Source organism: Thamnophis sirtalis, unplaced genomic scaffold (assembly GCF_051295495.1).
Source record: "Thamnophis sirtalis isolate CommonGarterSnake01/CBP01778 unplaced genomic scaffold, rThaSir2_p1.2 scaffold_9, whole genome shotgun sequence".
NCBI lineage: Eukaryota > Metazoa > Chordata > Lepidosauria > Squamata > Natricidae > Thamnophis > Thamnophis sirtalis.
Window position 1 is genome coordinate 81,573,484 of NW_028261389.1, and position 25,422 is coordinate 81,598,905.

The 25,422-nt window shown below is 43.9% G+C and overlaps 1 protein-coding gene across 1 annotated transcript in view; it reads right to left on the reverse strand.

Moving 5' to 3' along the window:
• Positions 1-265: 265 nt before the first annotated feature.
• GRM3 (glutamate metabotropic receptor 3) overlaps positions 266-25,422 on the reverse strand; it is a 74,695-nt gene continuing 49,538 nt past the window's right edge. Inside the window, exons 3-6 of the mRNA XM_087722426.1 lie at positions 22,087-22,942; positions 2,581-3,647; positions 1,581-1,755; positions 266-774 (exon numbers count right to left, since the gene is read on the reverse strand). Coding sequence (XP_087578552.1) covers positions 701-774; positions 1,581-1,755; positions 2,581-3,647; positions 22,087-22,942 — 2,172 coding nt within the window. The 3' untranslated portion in view covers positions 266-700. The remainder of the gene's footprint in view (positions 775-1,580; positions 1,756-2,580; positions 3,648-22,086; positions 22,943-25,422) is intronic.

Here is a 25,422-nt window from a genome sequence, read left to right on the forward strand (position 1 = left end):
TTTGTTGACCAGCTAATTTGATGCGACACCATCATTGTCATAACCCAGTTTCGAGACTATCCTTCTCTCGCAACAGATTTCCCCAAGGACAGAAGTGTAACAGACTAGACAAAATTTGGCCTCCGCAGCAGTTTTTCTACTCTATCGTAGCTGAGCTGGTAAGAACGTGACTCGGTTGTCCTTCTCTGCTTGCAAGCTGATTGAATAAACCCGAGGGGTTTTTTTAAATGTATTTTTTTGGAAAGAAAAGAAGACATGCTGGAAAAACTTTTCTGATTTTATTATGGACGTCTTTAATACTGCCATGAAAACCGTCTGCCGCACAGAATGGGACTATAATGTACAACATAGAAATGCAATCTAAATTACAACAAGGAATTACAAAAAAGGAAAAGTATCTTGTTAGAAAGAAAGTCACCCGGCGTGGCAGTTTTGTCATCCTTCCTCCCCCTCCCTCCGAGGTCAACAGACGGGCTACTTCTACATCCCTTAGAACGGTTACTCCCAGAAGACCCCTAAAGTTGCTCCGAACAGAACAACACGATAAAGACTGTACAGTCCTCAAAAATAATTTATTAACACGGTTTCTAGAAAAGAAATGCTAGTCCTTTTAAAAGGTTTTCGCTTTTTATCCCAGGGGGGGCACAAGAAGTGTGCTTTTCACTCTAACCATCTAAGAATACAAAATCCGGCGGAAGGGCTACAAGGAAGAGGTGGTGGAATCCACGACTTCTCTCCCGTTGCAGACCGTGGGGACGTAGACATTCGCCGAGGCTGGAAGAGGAAGAAGAAAACGGACTTTTAGGTGCCAGAGATCAACACCAACAAGACTCACACTTTTCAGGACCGCAGCGGGATGTTTTTGAAACCGAAGGGATCCCCGACGCATAAATATTAAAAAAAAGAAGGCAGCGGTTTGATCACAGGGTCACCGAAGCGATTTTGATTTGGTTGGCTTCACGCCCTACCCCTTGGAAACCCAGGTGCCAGTGCTGAAAGGATACTAAGGAGGGAAACCAGGAGACTGGGAGTTCTAGTCCCGCCTTAGGCATGGGAACCGGCTGGGTGACCTTGGGCCAATCACCAGGAGACAGAGAGTTCTAGTCCTGCCTTAGGCATGGAAACCAGCTGGGTGGCTTTGGGCCAATCACCAGGAGACTGTGAGTTGTAGTTCTGCCTTAGGCATGGAAACCAGCTGGGTGGCTTTGGGCCAATCACCAGGAGACTGTGAGTTCTAGTCCTGCCTTAGGCATGGAAACCAGCCGGGTGACCTTGGGCCAATCACCAGGAGACCGTGAGTTCTAGTCCTGCCTTAAGCATAGAAGTTGGCTGTGTGGCTTTGGGCCAGTCGCTCTCTCTTACCCCAAGTCACCTCACCGGATGTTAGCATGGGAAAATAGAAGGGGGAAGGTGGATATGTTCCCTATCTTGAGTTATTTGTAAAAATAGTAAAGTTGAGCTACAACCAAATGAGCATTTGTGACATTTTGCTTTCTCTTATGGCAAGAGAGAAGTTCTCAGTGCTCAAATGGAGAGAACTACGTTTTCCTCGTCAGAGGAAGGAGCCTTGTGGAATTTACCTTGGGAATAGCTGGTTCCTGTCCCGCTGACGCTGAACCTGTTGAGGTGCAGCCTGTGAGTGACCACGTTCTTCTGCGGTTGGAAGAGAACGATGTGCACTTTGGGGGCAAACAGGCAGCCCAGGACAACGAAGCCACTCAGGCTGACAGAGATGCACATGGTGGTGGTCTGCACCTGCTCGGAGGGGAAACAAAACAGCGCATGGAATAAAATGGTTGCTAAATTAGGGAGGTCAGCAAGGGAGGGGAGTGAATGCATTTGCAAAAAGGAAGGAAGGAAGGAAAGAAAGAAAGAAAGAAAAGAAAGAAAGGAAAGAGAGAAAGAGAAAAAAAGAAAGAAGGAAAGGTGTTTCTAACAAAGGGTTAGGATTTGGCTGCAATGGTCTCTATCTGCCATAGACGATATTCACTTCAGTTATTCATTTTGCCCCAGGCTGACTTTTGAGGCATTTGCAAAAAGGAAGGAAGGAAGGAAAAAGAAAAAGAAAGAAAGAAAAGGAAAGGAAAGAAAAGGAAGAAAAGAAAGAAAGAAAGAAAGAAAGAAGGAAAGGTGTTTCTAACAAAGGGTTAGGATTTGGCTGAAATGGTCTCTATCTGCCATAGACAATATTCACTTCAGTTATTCATTTAGCCCCGGGCTGACTTTTGAAGCGTTTGCAAAAAGGAAGGAAGGAAGGAAGGAAGGAAGAAAGAAAGAAAGAAAGAAAGAAAGAAAGAAAGAAAGAAAGAAAGGTGTTTCTAACAAAGGGTTAGGATTTGGCTGAAATGATCTCTGTCTGCCATAGACGATATTGACTTCAGTTATTCATTTAGCCCCGGGATGACTTTTGAAGCATTTGCAAAAAGGAAGGAAGGAAGGAAGGGAGAGAGAGAGAAAGAAAGAAAAAAGAAAGAAAGAGAGAAAGAAAGAAAGAAAAAGAAAGAAAGAAAGAAAGAAAGAAAGAAAAGGTGTTTCTAACAAAGGGTTAGGATTTGGTTGAAGTGTCGGCGGAGGCCTTACCCTGTAGTCACTGGAGGTCACGTAAAAGATGGGCAGGAATGCCAGCCAGATAATGCAGGTGGTGTACATGGTGAAGCCAATAAATTTGGCTTCGTTAAAATTCTCCGGGCACTTCCTTGTCTTGAAGGCGTAGACAGTGCATAGGAGGACCAGGATCACGTCGTAGGTTAAAGAGATGAGCATGCTGGCGTCCTTGACGTTGCATTTCAAGATGACCGTCTGCCTCTTTTCCGGAAGGGTGTATCGGCGAGTGCCCGGAGCTTCCAAAATCAGCCACACGGACACCAGCACGATCTGCACCATGACGAGGCTCAGGCAGATGAGGACTTGAGAGCGGGGGCTGATGAACTTCGGCCTCTGCGCCCCATTCTTCACCCCGTTAAATATCCTGGCGATGCAGTTCGTTTTGGTCAGGAGGGCCGAGTAGCAAACGGCGAAGGACGTCCCCAGGCCCAAACGCCGCAAGGTGCAGATGGCCGGAGAAGGCTTGGCGATGAAGAAGAAGGTCATGCTGTAGGAGAGGAAGACCCCGAAAAGAAGAATGTAGCACAGCTCGCGGCTGGAGGCCTTGACCAACGGCGTGTTGTTGTGCTTGATGAAAACTCCCACCACTAGGAAAGTACAAAGGAAGCCCAAGCACGCGATGGAGACCGGCCCGATGGACCAGGCATCTTCCCACTTGATGTAATCTTCCGGGAGGTCGTAGCAGCTGGCCAGGTCCAGGCTGGGCCACCGTCCTGGGCCACAGTCCCTGCAGGTGAATTCGTCCACCAGGTACTCAAAGGTCTCGCAGGGAATGCAGATCCAGCAGCAGACGTCTCCCGGTTGCATGTTCTTCATCTCGTTGGGCGCGCAGGGGTCGCTGCACTGGGCCACGGGGACCAGGCCCCTGGACCAGTGAATGGCGTTGACCTCCAGGGTCAAAGTTTCGGCCCACTGTCCCACTTTCAGGTAGGAATAGCGGCCTCCGGCTTGCTGGAAGTTGAAGACGTTGTATCGGCCGATCCCGTCACCGTAGATGTCGAATTTAACAAGGTTGTCGGCAGATTTTGAAGAATGGAAGGGAGCTGTGGAAACAGGAAGGAAAGAGGGTTTTCCTATTACGGGCCTGTATTGTTGTAGAGTGATAAACAAAATATATGTGAGTTAGAAGAATAAAGGACTTGATCTAGCAAACAACTTTCTGGGACGATACAAGATGAATCCTTGTTAATTGCATATAAAACTACACACAGCTTTTTGTTCCCGATGAAACAAAGCTCAACACACTAATCTTGCTGATTACAGGTTACACATTAACAGAGTTGGAAGGGACCTTGTAGGTCATCTAGTCCAACCCCCCCGCCCAAGCCGACCTAACACCATTTCTGACAGATGGCAGTCCAGGCTCTTCTTGAAAGCCTCCAGGGATGAAGCTCCCACAACTTCCGAAGGCAACTTCTGTTCCATGGGTTGATTGTTCTCCCTGTCAGAAAATTTCTCCTTCCCTTCCCCTTCTCTTTGCCTTATAGAATGCAGAATAACAGAGCAGGCAGGGGCCTTGTAGGTCATCTAGTCCAACCCCCTGCCCAAGCAGGAGACCCTACACCATTTTTAACAGATCTCAATCCAGCCTCTTCTTGAAAGCCTCCAATGATGAAGCTACCACAGCTTCTGAAGGCAACTTCTGTTCCATGGGTTGATTGAGTTGAGTTGAGTTTATTATATTTCTATGCCGCCCTATTCCCCGGAGGGGACTCAGGGCGGCTCACAACCAAGTCAAGGGGGGGGGGTACAAATAAGAAAAGAACACGAACAGAACAATACCACAATTTAAAACACTCAACAACCATACCATTCGTGGGGGGACAAAAAACTCATTAGCCCCAGGCCTGTCGGAACAGCCAGGTTTTAAGGGCTTTGCGGAAGGCCTGGAGGGTGGTGAGGGTCCGAATCTCCACGGGGAGCTTGTTCCAAAGGGATTGTTCTCACTGTCAGAAAATTTCTCCTCCTTTCAGGTGGAATTTCTCCTTGGTCAGTTTCCATCCATTATTCCTTGTCTGGCCTTCTCTCTTTCCACCCTCTACCCTCTCTCTCTCACTCACTCTCTCTCCTCCTCTCTCTTCTCCCCTCCTCTCCCTCTCTCCCTCTCTCTCTCTCTCGGCACAAGACAAATAACCTCATTTCTCCAGAACTGAACACAAAACGAATTCCCAAGAAACTGCATAGCAGCTGACACGCTTTCCGAAATCCCTCTGTACCCTTTCCAGAAACGTAATCCAGCTCTCCAATCCTCTCAAAAGGCCCCCTGGATAATCCTGACAGGGAATTCTTAAAAACCCTTTTTCTGCATTCCCGGTAGCTCCAGTTGCCATAGTTACCGGGGGAGTCTGGGATCTTGCACCGACCCAAATTGGCAAGCCCACCCCCCCACCCCCAAGGCAAAAACAAACACCCCAACGTCCTGTCAATCTCGGCAACACCTACAAATTTTAAGGAGAGGAGTTGCTGTTTGACTTTCACCTTGAAAAAAAAAGGATCTTGGATGGACGACCCTTTGGCCCTTTCCCATCGGAAGGGGATCCTGGCAACAACGCAAGACCCCTGGGTGAAAAAATGGAACGAGTCGGCATCTGCCCGGTTGATGGCGGATGCAATTTGGAGTTTCATGGGAGGCTGTGACTTTGCAAGGTTGTTCCTGTCACAATCGATCATCCCTCAGCCTCCTCGTTAACTCCCTGCCTCTGGTTCGGTGTGCCAGAGCAATTTGTAGTGGCTCATCATTAAAGGATGATACCTCATTACCCCGGCCACCTGCTTTTACTTCACAGGGCAGCCATTATGTAAATGGAGGCATCACCGCTAAGCCTGAGGAAAGGAACAGGGCCTCAAAAGATGATCAGAGCCCAAGAAGGCTGCTTGAAGACAAGCGTCTCCACGGGATTCGATCCAAAGAATCAGGAAGATGATGGTGAACCTGAATGTCCTCCTCGCACTAGAAAGGAAGCCTACTTGTCTTCTCCACCTTCTCAACCTGGGCTGTTCCCCCCCCAGAAGAAACTAAACCTGGAGCTTCTCCTCCCTGAGGTGGCGCAGTGGTTAGAGTGCAGTACTGCAGGCTACTTCTGCTGACTGCCGGCTGCCTGCAATTTGGCAGATCGAATCTCACAAGGTTGACTTGTCCTTCTGTCCTTCCGAGGTGGGTAAAATGAGGACCCAGATTGTTTGGGGGCAAGAGGCTGACTCTATAAACCGCTTAGGGAGGGCTATAAGGTAAAAGGTAAACGTTCCCCTCGCACATATGTGCTTGTTGTTCCCGACTCTAGAGGGCGTTGCTTATCTCTGTTTCAAAGCCGAAGAGCCAGCACTGTCCGAAGACGTCTCCATGGTCATGTGGCTGTCATGACAAATGCCAAAGGCGCATGGAGCGCTGTTCCCTTCCCACCAAAGGTGGTCCCTGTTTTTCTACTTGCATTTTTTACGTGCTTTCGAACTGCTAGGTTGGCAGAAGCTGGGACAAGTCACGGGAGCTCACTCCGTTACGTGGCACTCTAGGGATTTAAATTGCCCAACTGCCGACCTTTCTGATTGACAAGCTTAGCATCTTAGCCCCTGAGCCACCATGTTTAGACTTGTATGCCATGTACTGGGCTATAAAGCCCTGTAAAGCGATATATAAGTCTAAAGGCTGGTGCTATGTTTCCCTGAGAATTTCTCCAGGTAGAAATTTGCATTTGGGATCCTTTTGGGATGGAAAGAAGGGATCAGCAACCCCGCTCAGATTCTTCCTAGTCGATTTGAAGTCTCCTCCTCCCCATCTATTAAAATGAGAGCCTTGTGTGTGAATTTTCACGCCCCCCTCCCTTTGAATAAAATGAGATGGGGCTCCCATGGACATTCCAGGGGGGCTCGAAAGAAGCCAAGAGGTCAGTCACAAATATGCAGTGGAAGTCCTTGTAAAAGGGGGCAGAGCTTCAACTGGACAATCGCGGCCGTCCTCGTGAGTGTTTGGACCCCCACACTCTGCAAAGCCCCCCCAGCCCCATCAGCGCAGATCTGTCCGTTGGTCCGGAATTTATGGGTGTTGTCCGTAAATTAGGTCACACCCAACTTTGGAAGGGTTTATGGGACTGAGATGATCTGGGCCTCTAGAATTCCCAACATTTTCTGATCCACATTTTAATCCGTTGATTGTGTTGGGCGTGTTCGTAAATTGCAACACCATGTCACGTATTTCACATAAATACATTTTGAAGAATTTATTCTGTACCAAACACTGCATCCGTTGATTTCCACAAAATTTGGAGGTTTTTTTGTTCGTTTGCTAATATTTGGTGGTGGTGGTGGGGGTTTATGGTTAAAGAAGAGAAAGAATAATCACGATGCAACTGTTGCTTTGAGAAAGAAATGCGTCCGGTTTGATTCCTAATTCCCAAGTCCCCCCTCTGAAATTTTAAGCACCGATGCCTGGGGGTTGATAAGAGTCATTTAATTTGAAGTTATTTGCGCTGGGAAATAGGTTGCACACAAAGCAGCCAGCGTTGCGGGCTAATTTATACCGGCAATCAAATTCTAATTACAAAGGAAATGAAAAGCCAGCCGCTTCACTCCACCCCTGGGCCTTTTAAAGGTGAATCTTAACACAAGGGGCTTCTCGTGCGGTCCATGAAGGGGATGGAACCACAAACGTCCAGCGCGCTTAACAGGCCAGCAGAAATGAGGAAAGGGACGGTTTCCACTGAAATCGGTAGCCTTGTTAAAGTTGCCATTGTGCCCGCTTTAAGGAGGGTGAGTGGCATTTCATTGGAGTTTTCCTCTGAAACTCAAAGGGAAACCATGATTCATGGCTTAAGCGCTATGTCTGGCAGGGGGCTGGCTCAATGCTCTCTCTCTCTGTGTGTGTGTGTGTGTGTATGCATTTTTTTGCTGATAAATAAATGAAGGGAGACTAGTATAGATCTATTTCAAGCTATTCAGCTCTCATCAGTTAGCCATACCCTTACTGGGATTCGAACCTGGGCTGTTTTTATGTATGAGACAGTTGTATTAACCTCTAAGCCAATGGTTTTCCTGCTGGAAGGCTCTAGGAGGGGGTTTGAAAGGCAAAAGGGAAACCGTGCCAGATGCTTTCACAAAACACTATATATACCAACTACATCTGGCACCACCATTGAGTCCAAAGTTTCTGTTGCTAAGTGAGGCATTTGTTAAGTTTTGTCCTGTTTTAAGACCTTTCTTGCCACAATAGTTAACTGAATGACTCCAGTTGTTAAGTTAATCACCAGTTGTTAAGTGAATCCGGCTTCCCCATTGATTTTGCTTGTCAGAAGGTCGCAAAAGGGGATCACGTGACCCTGGGACACCTGCAACCGTCATAAATACAAGCCAATTGCCAGGCCTCTCAATTTTGATCACACTGTTCTGACCGAGGCTTCCTGAGAGCCTGAAGCAAACTCCTTGTTCCGACAAAACCCCTTTTTACTAATTTGCTGTGATTTCTTCTCATTCACATCCAGCAAAGTCTTTCGAGGGAGGATTTACAGTCACAGACCTCATCTGGCTTGGAGAGCTGCCAGGCCGATGTCTCAAAACTTGGCAAGGAGCCTCGGAGAGTCACGAACCGATGAAGGGAACTGATGGTCTCCTGCAAACTCCACTCCCCTTTCGCTCCTCTTTTATTTCCTTTGGGAGGGGCCATTCACTGTCCACCTGTGGCCTTACTTCCAAGTCGACCCCTGTTCTTTAGCTGTTCCCTTCGTCTGGCCACTCTGCGCATGCGCACACTGGGAACAGGCTCCAGCTGTTCTTCTGCCTCACTGATGTCTGACTCCGAAGGGAGCTGATAACTGTTGGATGGCCCTGGCCCCCTCTCTGCCTCCGACACAGAGCCCTCACCAGAGCCTTCCCCAGACTCCAGGACTGGCCCAGGTTCCTCCCCAACCTCCTCACTGTCTGAATCCGGTGCCAGCTACAACACCTGTGACCACAGGGATGCTGCAATGATCATAAGACTGAAAAAGAGTCGTAAGTCACTTTATCCAGTGCTGTTGTAACGTTGAATGAACCATTGTAAGTCAAGGACTCCCTGTATTCACAATTTGCCAGAAAGAGAAGCAGAGTCCCCATTAGCAATAGCAATAGCAGTTAGACTTATATACCGCTTCATAGGGCTTTCAACCCTCTCTAAGCGGTTTACAGAGTCAGCATATCACCCCCAACAACAATCCGGGTCCTCATTTTACCCACCTCGGAAGGATGGAAGGCTGAGTCAACCCTGAGCCGGTGAGATTTGAACAGCCGAACTGCAGAACTGCAGTCAGCTGAAGTAGCCTGCAGTACTGCATTTAACCACTGCGCCACCTCGGCTCTTCCCAAGTGTCTCATGCCTGTAGGCAGACATGCCTAGAGGAGGAGAGGTCCCGACTTTAGCTCCGTGTTGAGCCTCCGAACTTCAGTCTTTATTTAATTTTGTATTTATGTATAGCAAACGTTGAGCTGGTAACCTAAATCCACCTCATTGGGAACAAGCAATAACCTTCGTGCTCAAACTTTCCCAAAGGCTCCTGAGAAGCAGACACAACTTTTTGCCCAACGGGGCTCTTATTAGTAAATAATAATAATAAGGATAATAATGGAGTTATTCAATTAAATTAGGATAGTAGGTCCTGGGAGAATTGAGGGATGAAGTCTCCTCTGAGCGAATGAATGAATGAACGAAACAATTCTAGAAGTGCTAATCCTACTTATTCGTTGCAGCAAGAGGGCAGCAAAGAACACAGAGAGACTCAATGCTCTCAAAAGCAAACGAAACAATATTAATGATTTAAAAAAAACACATAATGCTTGACTATTTAACTACCAGGAATAGGTAGGATCTGCAAGTCGCCTTGATGGATGGAGCTAATTTTGTTGCAAGATCCTGAGTTGCAAAGGAAGGCTTTGGAACTGAATGTATCGGAACTTTCTTAAAAACCTCCAAACCCATTTTTATACCCTTCCCCATGTTCCATTTAAGGACTGGGACATAAAGAGGGCAGCCCTCGAAATATTTGGCATTTTCTCTCTCTCTCGCTTGGATTTTCCGAAATGATATTCTATTCTGTGAAGCTGTTTCTAAGCTGCACATTCGGATAAATCTGGATCGGTCACCAAGTGTGATTTCCTGACTAATTTATCTTTATTTTTTGGGGGGAAAAGTTTTTTTTTTATTTTTTGATAACCACTCTTACATCATTAATCTTAGAGTGTGTCAGAGTAGTAAGGGTCCGGATAGTAAGGGTCCGGAGTAGTAAGGGTCCGGATCTCCACGGAGAGATCATTCCAGAGGGCTGGAGCTGCAACAGAGAAGGCTCTCCCCCGGGGGGTCGCCAGCCGACATTGGCTGGCAGATGGAATCCGGAGGAGACCTAACCTGGAATCCCTATCAAATCAAGGGCAATTCCTGCTCTCTGCTTCCTCTCTCCCCCCACCCCTTCCACTTTCCAATATAAGCAGTCAACATTCCAGGATTTTTATCAGTTAACCCACGTCCTAAATCCCGTTGACCTTGTGTAGCATGAGGGATCTGTCAAAGTCAACTAGGCCTTGATGCTTAAGCTACGATTCTGAACCTGGCCACCGTCGGTGCAAGCCAGCATTCCAGCCAACTCCCTACAATACACAGGACACAACTGCCCGGTAAGTTCTTCAGGTCTGCTTTGTATTCTGTGTCAGTACAGATTCTCTCACACGGACACACCCCTCGTCCCAGCAGAGACCGAAGACCATCGCATGCCATCGCTTCGCTTCTCAATATTTTGCTCCACTGAATCATTTCGAGAGCAATCATGAAACCTCGGGGGGTGGGGGGAAATGATAGAGGAAGCCTGCCGTCTTTCACTGCTAAAATAACGGGAGGGTCGAGCCAAGGAGAAACGGAAAGTGACGGAAGGCTGAAGCGAAGAATCTTTCCGAAAAGGGTGTTAATGATGCCTTTAACATTCACATGAATGCCAGATTTCCTGTCTGAGACACGGACCTGTCAAGAAATTAGGCGAGAGCACCAATCTTGGGGAAGCACCTTGACGTTCAGAGCCTAAGAGACTCTTTTAATTTTTAGCAACAAATACGCTCAACATTTGTTGGAGTTATAGAAGCGGGGGGGGGGGGGAATAGTTTAAATTTAAATACAGTAGAATGAGGAGGTTATGGATGGCTGGTCCTTGAGACGATATTGCTTCATAAAGTCCCTGGTTTGCAACTCGGTGAAATCAAAGCTGAAAGAAACATTTGACCCCTGAAGTTATTTCTGTGAAGTCCAGGAAACAGACCGGTTAAATAAAAGGCCCGGGAGTGGATCTCATTTGACTATTTCTATTGTAAGACCTCGGTGGCATGGCGGGAGAAGAAAGGGTCAACCATCTAACTTCATTACTGGTTTTCCAAATTGCATGAAGCAAGACATTTCCTTGAGAAAGGAGGGTGTTTTTTTTAAAAAAGAATTGTACAGTTCTCCTCAAACTTGTAGGAAATCTAAATATGTAAAGTGAAACAACAGAGTTGTAAAGGACCTTGGACGTCCTCTAGTCCAGCCCCCTACTCAAGCAAGAGATCCTAACTCAAGCAGGAGATCCTATACCATTTCAAATTGCTGTCCAACCTCTTCTTGAGAACTTCCAGTGTTGGAGCATTCACAACTTTTGGTTGCAAGCTTTTCCACTGGTTAATTGTCCTCCCTGTTAGGAAATTTCTCCTTAATTCTAGGTTGCTTCTCTTCTTGATTAGTTTCCATCTGTTGCTGCTTGTCCTGATAATGACATCGCACTCATAATGATGATGTCATTGCTCCAATACCTGTGCCAGTGTTTTCTCATCTTGGTTTGGTTTATGGTCACCTGTGAGGTATAGTAGTATAGTTTCTCTCTCTCTCTCTCTCTCTCTCTCTCTCTCTCTCTCTCTCTCTCTCTCTCTCTCTCTCTCTCTCTCTCTCCCTCCCTCCCTCCCTCCCTCCCTCCCTCTCTCCCTCCCTCCATCCTCTCTCTTGTTTGAGTCAAGATAAAGATACGTGTGTGGCCAATAAAACATTGCTAACAAGATCAATGCACTTCTCTGAAACTGATTCCTATTCAGGATTAGATTGAGATAATTTAAATATATTTAACACCTGAGTGCTGCCTTGGAAATCTGCCTGATAAACATTCACGGAAGTATCTGATCTTCTAACTATCGATTCTACAAATCCTACAGCAAATAAAAGGCAAAGGATGAGGCCCAGGAAAAAATGAAAGACCTCTTGGAAGTACAGTAAGAGTTCAACTGCCTCCTAGGATGGGGACGCTGCAGTGGGGTGTGGCTGGGCTATTTCCAGCATAAGTAGGATGGGAAACTTTTTGAACGCGTGCCGAGTTTCTCGTCTAGCTCAGGCAATGGGGATAGAGGCGGCCCGGAGAAAGGGAAGAGGAAGATGATGGTCCTGCGCTGCGGTGGATCCTTCCCCAACATAGAGCAGACTTTGACCAAGCAAGAGGATGAGAAGATATGAAGCCGCCCAGAAACTCCTCTAAGACCCGCATAGGGTTCTACTTCCACTGCCCCCCCCCCCCTATGGCACATATTCTCCCTCCCCCACTTCCTAGCAATCTGAATGCAAAGGGAGCTCTCCATGGTGCTGTTGATGTTTCTGGCAAGAGGGTGGAGGAGGAAGTGCTGATGCCACAACAGATGCCACAACCCAGGATGTGTCAAAATCATCAAGAAGGCTGCCCCGACACTGGGATGGAATTCAATTTCCAATGCCCCTGGGTGGACAGCCCTGTGCATCAGCAACGGTTAGCCCCACCCTGACCTCTCATTGCTTCAGCTTCTAGACTGGAAGTCAAATGCCCAGTGATAATAGAGTAGAGTGGAATAGAATATAATTAATATAGAATAGAATTAATATAGAACATAATTCTTTATTGGAATAGAACAGAAAACATCAAAACTAATGCTGAACATTTCACCAAGGGTGCTATCAGCAGTAGCATCTTTTACAGATCGAATATAGCAATAGCAATAGCAGTTAGACTTATATACCGCTTCCTAGGGCTTTCAGCCCTCTCTAAGCGGTTTACAGAGTCAGCATATTGCCCACAACAATCCGGGTCCTCATTTCACCCACCTCGGGGAAGGATGGAAGGCTGAGTCAACCCTGAGCCGGTGAGATTAGAACTGCTGAACTGCAGATAACAGTCAGCTGAAGTGGCCTGCAGTACTGCACCCTAACCACTCTCCCTCTCCCCCCCCTCTCTCTCTCTGTATATATATATATATATATATATAGATAGAGAGAGAGAGAGAGAGAGAGAGAGAGAGAGAGAGAGAGAGGGGAGACAGACAGACAGACAGACAGACAGACACAGAGATGATAGAGATAGATGGATGGATGGATAGATGATAATGATAGATAGACAGATAGAGATACATGTAGATATAGACAGAGAGATAGATTTCGATTATTTTCCTTTTCCATTTAGTCGCTCACCAAAGGACATAATCTAGGAGCAAATGCTGTAGATATAACAGCCCTGAAGCCTATTCAGTTGATATGATGGGAGAGTTAAAAATAACAACATTAGCTGGATTCAGGATTCCCTCCCTTCATATTTTTTCCACTGCAGAATTCAATTATGTGCCTGCTTATTTTATGGCTAAAAAAAATAAACCTCACCTCAGATTCCCTGTTCTCCTTCCCTGGGCTTGTTTAAGAGTTCACTGGGTTTTTAAAAAAACAAAAATAAATGTGGGTGTTATGTTGAAACATGCATCCATAGTCTGGAAATGAAGTGGGGGACGATGGAAATGAATTCTGCACATTGTTATGATTGGGAGAAAAATAATGGCTGTCAGTTATATAAGGATATGAAGAAAACCCTACACACAGACACACAGACACACAAATGCACACACAGCTGCCCTGTATTTTATTTCCAGAATTTCTGTTTGGAGGAAACCATTCAAAGATCTTGATCTTAGCTTTTAAATTTCCAACCTTTTCTTGTGTTGAATGCATTCTAGTTGTAAGGTTTAATGTAGATACAAACCTACACAATATATTAGGACTCACATGTGTTGGTTTGTCTGAGATCAGCCTGCCTGATATCTGATGTCTACAGTGATGTGTGTCTGTGTAGAGAAAAAGAAAGAAGAAAAATGTTTCCTTTCCTTTCCCCTCCCTCTATAATAATAAAAAGTTAAGCATTTGTTTCTTTTCAAAACCATTTGTGTTTTAGCTTTACTTCAAAGTAAATTATCATATTTTTCAAAGAAAGTCAACCCCAAATTCCACTGAGGCTCCTAAATGCATTGATTTTTTCCCCCAGTTCAGGTAGATTAGATCACTTTAAATCTTTTTAATGCTCTTTAACACTCCGCGGTTTGAATGATGTCTTTACATTTCCGGAGAGGGTTGAAAACTGGGGAAAACTGTGTGCATGAAAGGCAGATATTTCTTCCCCCATTTCTTTTGCCACTAAATCAAATTACATCCCAATTATATGAGACAGAGAAACGTGAACTGCCTTGGCATCTGGTAGATTGGCCAAAGTGGAGGGAGCTAATCATGAAACTTCATGAAGACGTCCGGATAAATTCCCTTGTATAAAGGATACAGAACTGCTGGCTGCAGTCTTATTCCAGAAATCTCTCTCTCCCCACCAGTTTCCCAGCCTAATCCAGAAGAGCCATCAAATCAAGATCATGTGAATCATTAGCATTAGACTCCTGCATCCAGTTTTGGACACCATATTCTAAAAAAAGATGTTGAGACTCTGGAAAGAGTGCAGAAAAGAGCAACAAAGATGATTTGGGGACTGGAGGCTAAAACATAGGAAGAACGGTTGCAGGAATTGGGTATGTCTAGTGAAAGGGGATGCGGTGGCTCAGTGGCTAAGATGCTGAGCTTGTCGATCAGAAAGGTCGGCAGTTCGGCGGTTCGAATCCCTAGCACCAGGTAATGGAGTGAGCTCCCGTTACTTCTCCCAGCTTCTGCCAACCTAGCAGTTCGAAAGCAAATAAAGAAATGCAAGTAGAAAAATAGGAACCGCCTTTGGTGGTAAGGGGACAGCGCTCCATGCACCTTCAGTGTTCAGTCATGCCGGCCACATGACCACGGAGACGTCTTTGGACAGCGCTGGCTCTTCGGCTTTGAAACGGAGATGAGCACCGCCCCCTAGAGTCGGGAACGAGTAGCACAGATGTGCGAGGGGAGCCTTTACCTTTACTTTTAGTCTAGTGAAAAGAAGGACCAGGGATGATCAGCCTTCCAATGCCAGAGGGGCTGCAACAAAGGTGTGTGTGTGTGTGTGTGTGTGTGTGTGTGTGTGTGTGTGTGAAATTATTTTCCAAAGCACCAGACAAGACAAGACAAGAAACAATGGAGGGAAACTAATCAAGGAGAGAAGCAACTTGGAATTAAGGAGAAACTTTCTAACAGTGAGGACAATTAACCAGTGGAACAGCTTCCCTCCACTAATTGTGGGTATTCATCACTGGAGGCTTTTAAGAAGAGACTGGACAGTCTGAAACGGCATAGGGTCTCCTGCTCAAGCAGGGGGTTGGACTAGAGGACCTCCAAGGTCTCTTCCAACTCTGTTATTCTGTTATCCTGGGATTTCTTTATGGTTTCCAGTCTATGTTTGAAGAAGATTTATCTCTGTTGTGCTTTTTGAAACGATCCAAGATCCAGCGCACTCTGCTTCCTAATGCACTAAGCATGTTTTTCAGCAGCCCCATCACTATTCATAAGGAATCCTTGGCATTACTAACCACTCCACCCATTCGCCATCTTCCTTACATGGCCTTGTATTTATGCCTCATTCCTAAGAGCTCCTTGCTGGCAAGCTACTTTTGGAGGAACCTGGCCTGATTTCATAAAGTTTCCACCGTATTTAAATATATCGATTCAACTGAGAATCTTTACAGTTTTCAGTTTTCAACAACATCAAGTTGATGCGCCTTGAACAAAAGACATTTATTTTGCCGGAGAAATAAGCACAGAATATGCAAGGTGCTTTCTTAGTTTGTTAACCTCTAATTTCCAGAGCAATCTGCAGGAAAACTGCAAGGACATTAAAAAAACAAAACAAAATAGAGTTGTGTAGCCTTGAATTAATTCACAGAGTCACATTTGGGCAAGTTCCTAATTTGAAGAATTAACTGGAGGCAAAGCTTTTTGCAAGCCGGGTATTGCGCCAAGAAATAAATCAGATGGAAAATAATTCTACCATATGCTAACGAAAGCATGAACAGTTTCAGCTAAGCACTTTTTTTTAAAAAAAGTTATGTAAACTACTATCTGGATTAAGAATACGTTTCATGCCTTTTTAACTTGAATTTGTAGGTAGCGCAGAACTTGTACTTACAAACAGATTACTACTAAAAATGGTGGATGGAGTTGTCCTTCTTTGAGTTGACAAACTCTGAAAGCATGCAACGCATTTTCATAAACTTCTGGAAAAAAGGCTGTTGGTTAAAACAGGCACAGGTTTAGGGGTGCATAAAAATATTGTGTAACTTCAGTAGTTCATTGTCTTGAGGAAGGATGATGGAAGGATGATGCTTTCTGCCATTTTATGGTTCCGAGTATGGCAGGAAACCAGCCACTGTTTAAGCAAGTCTTGTGAAGACAAGGCAATCATAGAACCATAGAGAGCAAAGACCAGAAATGTCCAGCTTTTGAGATGATGTCACGTTCTAAGAATGCTGAAATTGTCTTTTGTTTAACCCAGGTTTAGGGTTTATCCCGTTGTGTGAAAACACTCTTGACATACCAAGTAGTTTTCACTTCCATCTAAGGCTGAAGGAGGCTCAAAAGGTCAAAATATTTTTCTGGAGACTTGATTTTCTATATTGGACAGAAGATGTATCATTATAACAGGAGTGGTGCGGTGGCCTAGAGGTGGCGCTCTCGCCTCACAATCGGGGGGCTGTGAGTTCGATCCTAGGTAGAGGCAGATCCTTCTCTCTCTGGGCACAATGAGAATCTATCTGCCGAACAAAGCTCCCCACTCTGGCGACAGGGACGGCATCTGGCCAGTAAAAACCCAACTCCATTCAGTTGCCCAGACTCCACCTCCACAAGGGATTATGGGGTCGTTAAAAGAAGAAGAAGAAGAAGAAGAAGAAGAAGAAGAAGAAGAAGAAGAAGAAGAAGAAGAAGAAGAAGAAGAAGAAGAAGAAGAAGAAGAAGAAGAAGAAGATTTAATGTACAAGATAGCAATCTGGAACCCAGGAGACCATTTCCTCCTAGTTCTATCTTAGGTGTGAAAGTCCTCTGGGTGACTTTGGATCAATCGTTGTCTTCCCACCCAACTTACCACAGACCCACAGCAGGGTTGTTATAGTGAAGAACATAGAAGGCAAGAGCATTATGTGCGCACACCTTGATTTGCTCAAACTAAAGGCGGGATATACACGGAGTTGCAATAAGACAACTCCAGGGTATATTTTGAAGCCAGGCTCCATCTGGCCTGGCGTGATACTTTAAGGGACTACAAGATTTCATTCAGCTGCAATTCTCAGCTGGTCTATACGGCACAGAAGGTGGGGACTTTGTGGGGGCTGCTGTGAGTCTGTCTGGGGAGGGCGTGTGCTGCAGGCCAGCGACCCTATTTACTTCCTCACCTGAATGGAGTGGTTACCATGGAAACGGACACTCCAGATGTGTCTGTTTTTTCCCCTCACTTGGCTGGAAGTTCAGCAAATCCCACTCTCTCTCTCCCCTTCCTTCTTGAGAAGTGGAGAACGGGCAGGGATCAAGATGGAAAACAGGCCCCAGCCAATTCCCCCCCACCACTTTTTTTTTCTTTAAAAAAAAGAGCTATTGCAGTAAAATGGCTAATTTCAGGAAAACGAAAATAGTTCCCAGGACAAACCCCGATTCACGCGATAGTGGAACTGGGCCATTTTATACTGTGGTGTAAATTAATTTCTTCCCTGCTTCGCCCGCTTTACGGGACAATTCTTGTGGAAGGGTAAACAATATATGCCTGCTGTCAGGTTATCAGATGGGGATGAGGAGATCCCCCCCCTGCATAGCAATAGCAATAGCAGTTGGACTTATATACCGCTTCCTAGGGCTTTCAGCCCTCTCTAAGCGGTTTACAGAGTCAGCATTATTGCCCCCAACAACAATCCGGGTCCTCATTTCACCCACCTCGGAAGGATGGAAGGCTGAGTCAACCTTGAGCCGGTGAGATTTGAACCGCCGAACTGCAGAACTGCAGTCAGCTGAAGTAGCCTGCAGTGCTGCATTTAACCACTGCGCCACCTCGGCTCTCCTTTAAACTCTCAAATCTTGTGACTCAAGAAACAAACCCATCTAACAAGGTCTTCAAATGTGGGTTATGCATTTCTGTGGCACGCAGAAGGTGAATTTTTGTTGGTTTACCTCTGTTTTGCTTTCCCGCAAGGAATTAAGGTGGGATATGCGATTTTAAAAATAATTTATGAAATCTTGTGAGGTTGGTCAGGTTGAGAATGGGCCCAAACGTATCTAGTGACTTCGATGGTTGATGGATAACCTTGTACTCCAGGCGTAGGGCAGGTTTTTCAATGACAGGGACTACATCTTCCATAAGTCCCAGCTAGTACGACCAATCATCAGAATTATGGAACCCCATAGGCTAAAATCACACAACCCTGCTCCAAATATCAAACTAAGACCTTGTTGAAGGACTTTCTTTCAAGAAACATTTTGACCTGGATAAAAATGATCATTTTCACAGTCAGCTTCCCCTTTAAAATATTGTCACCACAGGACCTTTCTTATAAAGGGCCTTTATTTCAGAAAGCTGCCCTTTAAATTTATTTAATGTAATACTTTTTTCTTTTGGCTCCGCTCTTGTATATTCCTTTGTCAAGCAAAGTTCTAAATAAAATAAAAAGTTCTAAATAAAATAAAAAGTTCTACATAAAACAAAAAGTTCTACATAAAATAAAAAGTTCTAAATAAAACAAAAAGTTCTAAATAAAACAAAAAGTTCTAAATAAAATAAAAAGTTCTACATAAAACAAAATGTTCTAAATAAAATAAAAAGTTCTAAATAAAATAAAAAGTTCTAAATAAAATAAAAAGTTCTAAATAAAATAAAAAGTTCTACATAAAATAAAAAGTTTTAAATAAAATAAAAAGTTCTAAATAAAATAAAAAGTTCCAATTAAAATGAAAAGTTCTAAATAAAATGAAAAGTTCTGCATAAAATAAAAAGTTCTGCATAAAATAAAAAGTTCTGCATAAAATAAAAAGTTCTGCATAAAATAAAAAGTTCTGCATAAAATAAAAAGTTCTGCATAAAATAAAAAGTTCTGCATAAAATAAAAAGTTCTAAATAAAATAAAAAGTTCTAAATAAAATAAAAAGTTCTAAATAAAATAAAAAGTTCTAAATAAAATAAAAAGTTCTGCATAAAATAAAAAGTTCTAAATAAAATAAAAAGTTCTAAATAAAATAAAAAGTTCTGCATAAAATAAAAAGTTCTAAATAAAATAAAAAGTTCTAAATAAAATGAAAAGCTCTAAATAAAACGAAAAGTTCTAAATAAAATAAAAAGTTTTAAATAAAATAAAAAGTTCTAAATAAAATAAAAAGTTCCAATTAAAATGAAAAGTTCTAAATAAAACAAAAAGTTCTAAATAAAATAAAAAGTTCTACATAAAATAAAAAGTTCTACATAAAATAAAAAGTTCTACATAAAACAAAAAGTTCTAAATAAAATAAAAAGTTCTACAGAAAACAAAAAGTTCTAAATAAAATAAAAAGTTCTACATAAAATAGAAACATAAATATTTTTAGCCCTCATGAAGACATTTTTCAGGTTGGCCGTTCGCTTTTTGTCCAAGGAAATACGGCCCGCGTATCTTGCGATGCAGCCCTCCGAAAGCCTTCCTTGAGAAAGGTCTTGGGAAGGACAACTCAACACTCTTGACTAGCCTCTTGATGCCAAACTGGGGGCATTTTAAAGGAAGCCACTCTGTGCCCAGTTTTTTCTGCCTCTCTTAGCAAAGGCTGCTTGCTTTTGACACAAAATGTCCCCTCTTTCTGGAATGGCCCATTGGAAACAATAAACTGGTGGCCTTCATAAAGCCTTCATTTCATTTCTAGGATGAGGAGGAGAGCAGCTGTTAAAATAAAAGATGGGGTTTGTTTTTTTTTTGCTCCAACTATACGGGAAAGCAGGTCCCCTGTTTTGTGGTTACTAAAGTGTTCGCTGAAACCTTTGGAAGGGTAGCTAAAAATACAAACTGCATTGGCTCTCATGCGGCTTTTTCTACGTGCAAATTTAGCATTTATTAACTCATAACTTTTATTTTTAGTAGTGTTTTTACTGACTACTGGTGGTTCATGGTGACATTTGTTATTTTAGCTGTTTAGCACTATTTGTTGTATTTTAAACGTTCGTATGGCTAGAAAATAATGCTTCTTGAAAATCCACCTCTACCCCAAATGGCTTAAAAGGTAAAGATTCCCTTCACACAACTGTGCTAGTCATTCCTGACTCTAGAGGGCGGTACTCATCTCCGTTTTGAAGCCGAAGAGCCAGTGCTCTCCGAAGACGTCTCCGTGGCCATGTGCCTGCCATGACTCAATGCTGAAGGCGCACGGAACGCTGTTCCCTTCCCACCAAAGGTGGTTCCTGTTTTTCTACTTGCATTTTTTACATTCTTTCAAACTGCTAGGTTGGCAAAAGCTGGGACAAGTCACGGGAGCTCACTCCGTTACGCGGCACTAGGGATTCGAACCACCAAACTGCCAACCTTTCTGATCAACAAGCTCAGCATCTTAGCAATCACGTCCCCAAATGGCTTAGGGTAGAGAAAATCAGTGCTAATATAAGTCATATTTGAGCTAGAATGAAGCTACTTAAGAATGTCTTTGGAAAGTGGGCAGTGAGCCATTCCAGAGACATTCTGGAATTAATCCAGGAGAGGAGCAACCTAGAACTGAGGAGAAATTTCCTGACGGCGAGGATAATTAATCCGTGGAAGAGATTTCCTCCAGAAGTTGTGGGTGCCTCATGACTGGAGGTTTTCAAGAAGAGGCTGGACAGCCATTTGTCTGAATTGCTACATGGTTTCCTGCCTGAGCAGGGGGTTGGACTAGAAGACCTCCAAGGTCCCCCCCCCAAGTGTGTTATTCCGTTAAATCTGGATCTGAATTTTTTTGACCGCTTAACTTTCTCTCCCTTCTCCAGAAAACAAACTCTTCCTACACAGGGAGACGAAAAAGAGCCCATCTGGCACCGTCGCTTGAATGGCTCACCCATCTACCTGTCTCTTCTAATCCCGCCTCTCTCCCTCCGAAGCGACATCTGTGTTTGTTTTCCTGACATTTCCTTGGATTTCGGTGGAACTGCTGGCTGCTTCTTGATATATATACTGCCAGGCCTCAAAATAGAACAAAAAGGCTTTTGCAGTTGTTTGTCTTGGTAATTTAGCTAACAGAAGCTGTTGGCTTTATCTGGTTCTGTTAAGTCCTTCCTTGCCTCAAGATAATATCTATATCTATATCTGTCTATCTGTCTGTTTATCTATCTGCCTGCCTGCCTGTCTTATCCATCCGTCCGTCTGTCCTATCTATCTATCTATCTATCTATCTATCTATCTATCTATCTATCTATCTATCTATCTATCTATCATCTATCTATCTATCTATCTATCTATCTATCTATCTATCTATCTATCATCTATCTATCATCTATCCATCCATCCACCTATCTACGTACCTACCTACCTACCTACCTACCTACCTACTCACCCACCCACCCAACCACCCACCCACCCACCCACCCACCCACCGATCTATCTATCTATCTATCTATCTATCTATCTATCTATCTATCTATCTATCTATCTATCTATCTATCTATCTATCTATCTATCTATCTATCTACCTACCTACCTACCTACCTACCTACCTACCTACCTATCTACCTATCCATCTATCTATCTATCTATCTATCTATCTATCTATCTATCTATCTATCTATCTATCTATCTATCTATCTATCTATCATCTATCTATCATCTATCCATCCATCCACCTATCTACGTACCTACCTACCTACCTACCTACCTACCTACTCACCCACCCACCCAACCACCCACCCACCCACCCACCCACCCACCGATCTATCTATCTATCTATCTATCTATCTATCTATCTATCTATCTATCTATCTATCTATCTATCTATCTATCTATCTATCTATCTACCTACCTACCTACCTACCTACCTACCTACCTACCTACCTACCTACCTACCTATCTACCTATCCATCTATCTATCTATCTATCTATCTATCTATCTATCTATCTATCTATCTATCTATCTATCTATCTATCTATCTATCTATCTATCATCTATCTATCATTTTACTCAAAGCAGTTGATTTTTACCTCGCCTCAAACCCTGCTTGAACCAGGGAGCCCAAGGCAAAGAAGAGGCTAAATGAGTTAGAATCAACCATAGCTCTTTCCCAGGGAAAGCATTAGAAGAGGCCGATGGTTTACCTGTAAAGTTGACTTTGAGTAAGTAGTCTTTGTACAGCTTCCTGCCGTCCAGGTGCTTCATGCCATCGCAGAGCTTGGTTGTGTTCGGACACATTGTCCTCTGCATTTTGTGCAAGGCGTGGGCCATGGCATAGACGGCGTTGACCACAAACATGATCTTGGACTCTTGTTCGTAATTGGAACTGTTGATGGACAAATGCTTGTCACAGACCTTTTTGTGGGTTTTCCGGTTCTGGAGGCTGCACTGGAACTTCTGCTCCCAGAAATCCTTAAACCAGGGGTTGCGATGGTTGGTGTAAGGGGTGAGGCTCTGGAAGTACCGGTCAAACTCTTTGACCGGGTGGGAAGTAAGCTCTAGTGTGATGGCCCCGTTGGCAACGTGTTCGTTGCCCTTGACCACGCTCTCCTGGGCCCCCCAGCCGTCGCTGGCCACCCAGGTGAAGGAGACGTTGAAGCGGTTGGCCGCGGCGATGAGTTCCCGAGAATCGTCGCTGCGCATGAACAAGACCACAACTCTGGCGTTGGGTTTCTGCAGAAGTTCCCTAATGACGCTGTCGTAGGACTTTCGGATGTTGGACCGGCCGACTTTCTCGGAGGTGGCGATACAGATGTTCCTCAGCCGGGCTTCTTGTTCGAAGGCTTCGATCCCCGTTTCCCCGTAGTCTCCTTCCGAGGCCACCGTGGACACGTAGGTCCAGTTGAAGAAGCGCAGGATCTCAGCCATGGCTTTGGCTTGGTAGAAGTCCGGAGGCACCGTCCGGGCAAAGTAGTCGTACCGGGACTTGTCACTGAGCTTGGCGCTGGTAGAGGCGTAGCTGATCTGAGGGATCTGGAAGAGCCGGAGCAAATTGGCAACCTGGAAAGAGAAAAAGAGCGTTAAGGATGCGGAGAAGGTCCACTCGCTTCCCAGGAGTGGATCCAGAATTTTGTGAATGATCTGAAGTCTCCTAGATGACTCTGGGGGCATCTGATGTGATGATCCCTGGATTCCTTCCTTCCTTCCTTCCTTCCTCCCTTCCTTCTTTCTTTCCTCCTTCCTTTCTTCTTTATTTATTCATGCATCCCTCTCTCCTTCCTTCCTTCTTCCTTCCCTCCCTCCCATCCTCTTTTTTTCTTCCTCCTCTCTCCCTCCCTCCTTTTTTCTTTCTTTCTTTTCTCCTTCCCTCCCTCCCTTCTTTCTTTCCTCCTTTCTTCCTTCTTTATTTATTCATGCATCTCTCTCTCCTTTCTTCCTTCTTCCTTCCCTCCCTCCTTTTTTCTTTCTTTTCTCCTTCCCTCCCTCCCATCCTCTTTTTTTCTTCCTCCTCTCTCCCTCCCTCTATCCATCCTCCCCTACTTCCTCCCTCCCTCCCTCCTTTCTTTCTTTCCTTCTTTCTTTCCCCCTCCCTCTCTTCCTTCTTCCTCCCTCCCTCCCTACAAAATTTCAGATTTAGAATCGGAGAGAGATAAGTGACCTACCCATTTGAGAAGAATGAATGGATGGGTAGGAATCAGAACTCAAGAACAGGTTTTAGTCTCTGGCTTGTTAACAAAGCAACAAAGCAGAAGACTTGGTTTTATTATCAAACATAATTAATAGCCATGTCCTTTCTTCTTATAAGATTTCTATTTATTGTATTTTTTTCCCTCAGCAGCAGCAAAGGGGAGAGCGGGTAGAATTAAATGGTATTCAGAAGCCATAAATTAGTTTACCATTTTGTACAAATCTAACCGTTGAGCTTTGAGAATTAGATATTCCTTTGCTACAATGCAGATATTGTCTACATTCAATCAATGATTGCTCAATGAACTATTAGAGCAGTGTTTCTCAACCTTGGCAACTTGAAGATGTCCGGACTTCAACTCCCAGAATTCCCCAGCCAGCATTCGCTGGCTGGGGAATTCTGGGAGTTGAAGTCCGGACATCTTCAAGTTGCCAAGGTTGAGAAACACTGCATTAGAGTATAGACTCAGATGTCGAATATTTAAATGAGTATATCTGCATTTCTACAAATGTGAGAGTTAAATCTTTTAATTGCATCACTAGGATATAATAAGATTTTATCCCTGTATAACTGATCTTCTCACATTTGTGCCTGCAGGGAAATAATTGAGACAAAAATATCCTGGGGGGGGGGGGAAACCAGAAGAAGCTGCTTAAAGTTACCTCCTGCCATATTCCATCTTGGAAATCACACTGCAAAAACGATCTGAATATTCATGATGGGTTATTAAAACCCTCCAGAAGAGATAAAAGCTTGCAGAACCTCGTGATGCCATCAGCAAAGAGAGCAGTAAGAGGAGAGGCCTCTTATCCTTATCCTGATTGTGTCAGGACTTCCAGCTGAGGAGCTGTTATCATCCAGCCATTTCTTCTGGCACTTGGGCCGAAGGAGGGCTGGTCAAATGGGTCAACGGGCCCAAAAGAATACTTACTTAAGCCGGAGAATTGCTTTTGGTAAGTCTCCATCTGAGCTTTCTTTCCTTCAAACATGCTTAGTATGAAGAAGGCTAAGAGCAGAAATCAAAATTTGGAAGGTCGCCTCCTTTAGCACTTAAATTTTGGAAGGCCCCCCAAGTTTGACCTGCAGGGTCTTTCGTTAAATAATGTCAATCGTGCACGGAAAGATCCTGAGATCTTGGAGAACGCATTCGGATTTTGAAACGGCTGGCCTGAAGGAAGCATCGTTCTGACCCAACATTTAGAAATGTCGTACTTTCTCATAGATGAAGCTGAGATTATAGTTCATATCACCGTTGTATTTGCATTGTGCTCAATACTTTAAATTTGATAGTAATTAGTAATTTTGGTTAATTTTTATTCAATCCTAGTTGAGACAAAACAAAGACTTCTATTTCTTGTTTTGGCTCCCGTTCTCTAGACACTTAGAAATTCTGTTCCATATTTTATAGAAATCCGATTCTTTACTTTCTTTTAACTCATTTTGTCCATCTCTGCACATTCGCTAGGAACAATTTATATTATTCTAATTGTTAGTACAGCTGTTATTACACGATTACAGAGGTTAAATCTGATAGGAAGGCAAATGGAGAATGGAGAACTTCAAAGGCTAAACATGCCAATACGGAAGGCTGCATAACTATTTTTTATATTGTTATGTTTCTCTTGTTTTTTCTTTTTTTGTTGCATTTTCTTTCTGTTTATATATATATATATATATATATATATATATATATATATATGTGTGTGTGTGTGTGTGTGTGTGTGTGTGTGTGTGTGTGTGTGTTTTATTTGTGCTGATAAATAAATAAAATAAATATCAGCACAAATAAAAAACACAAATATAACAAAGGCAACAGTAAAAATATTGGGTTTTTGTCGTGATGGACTCTTGT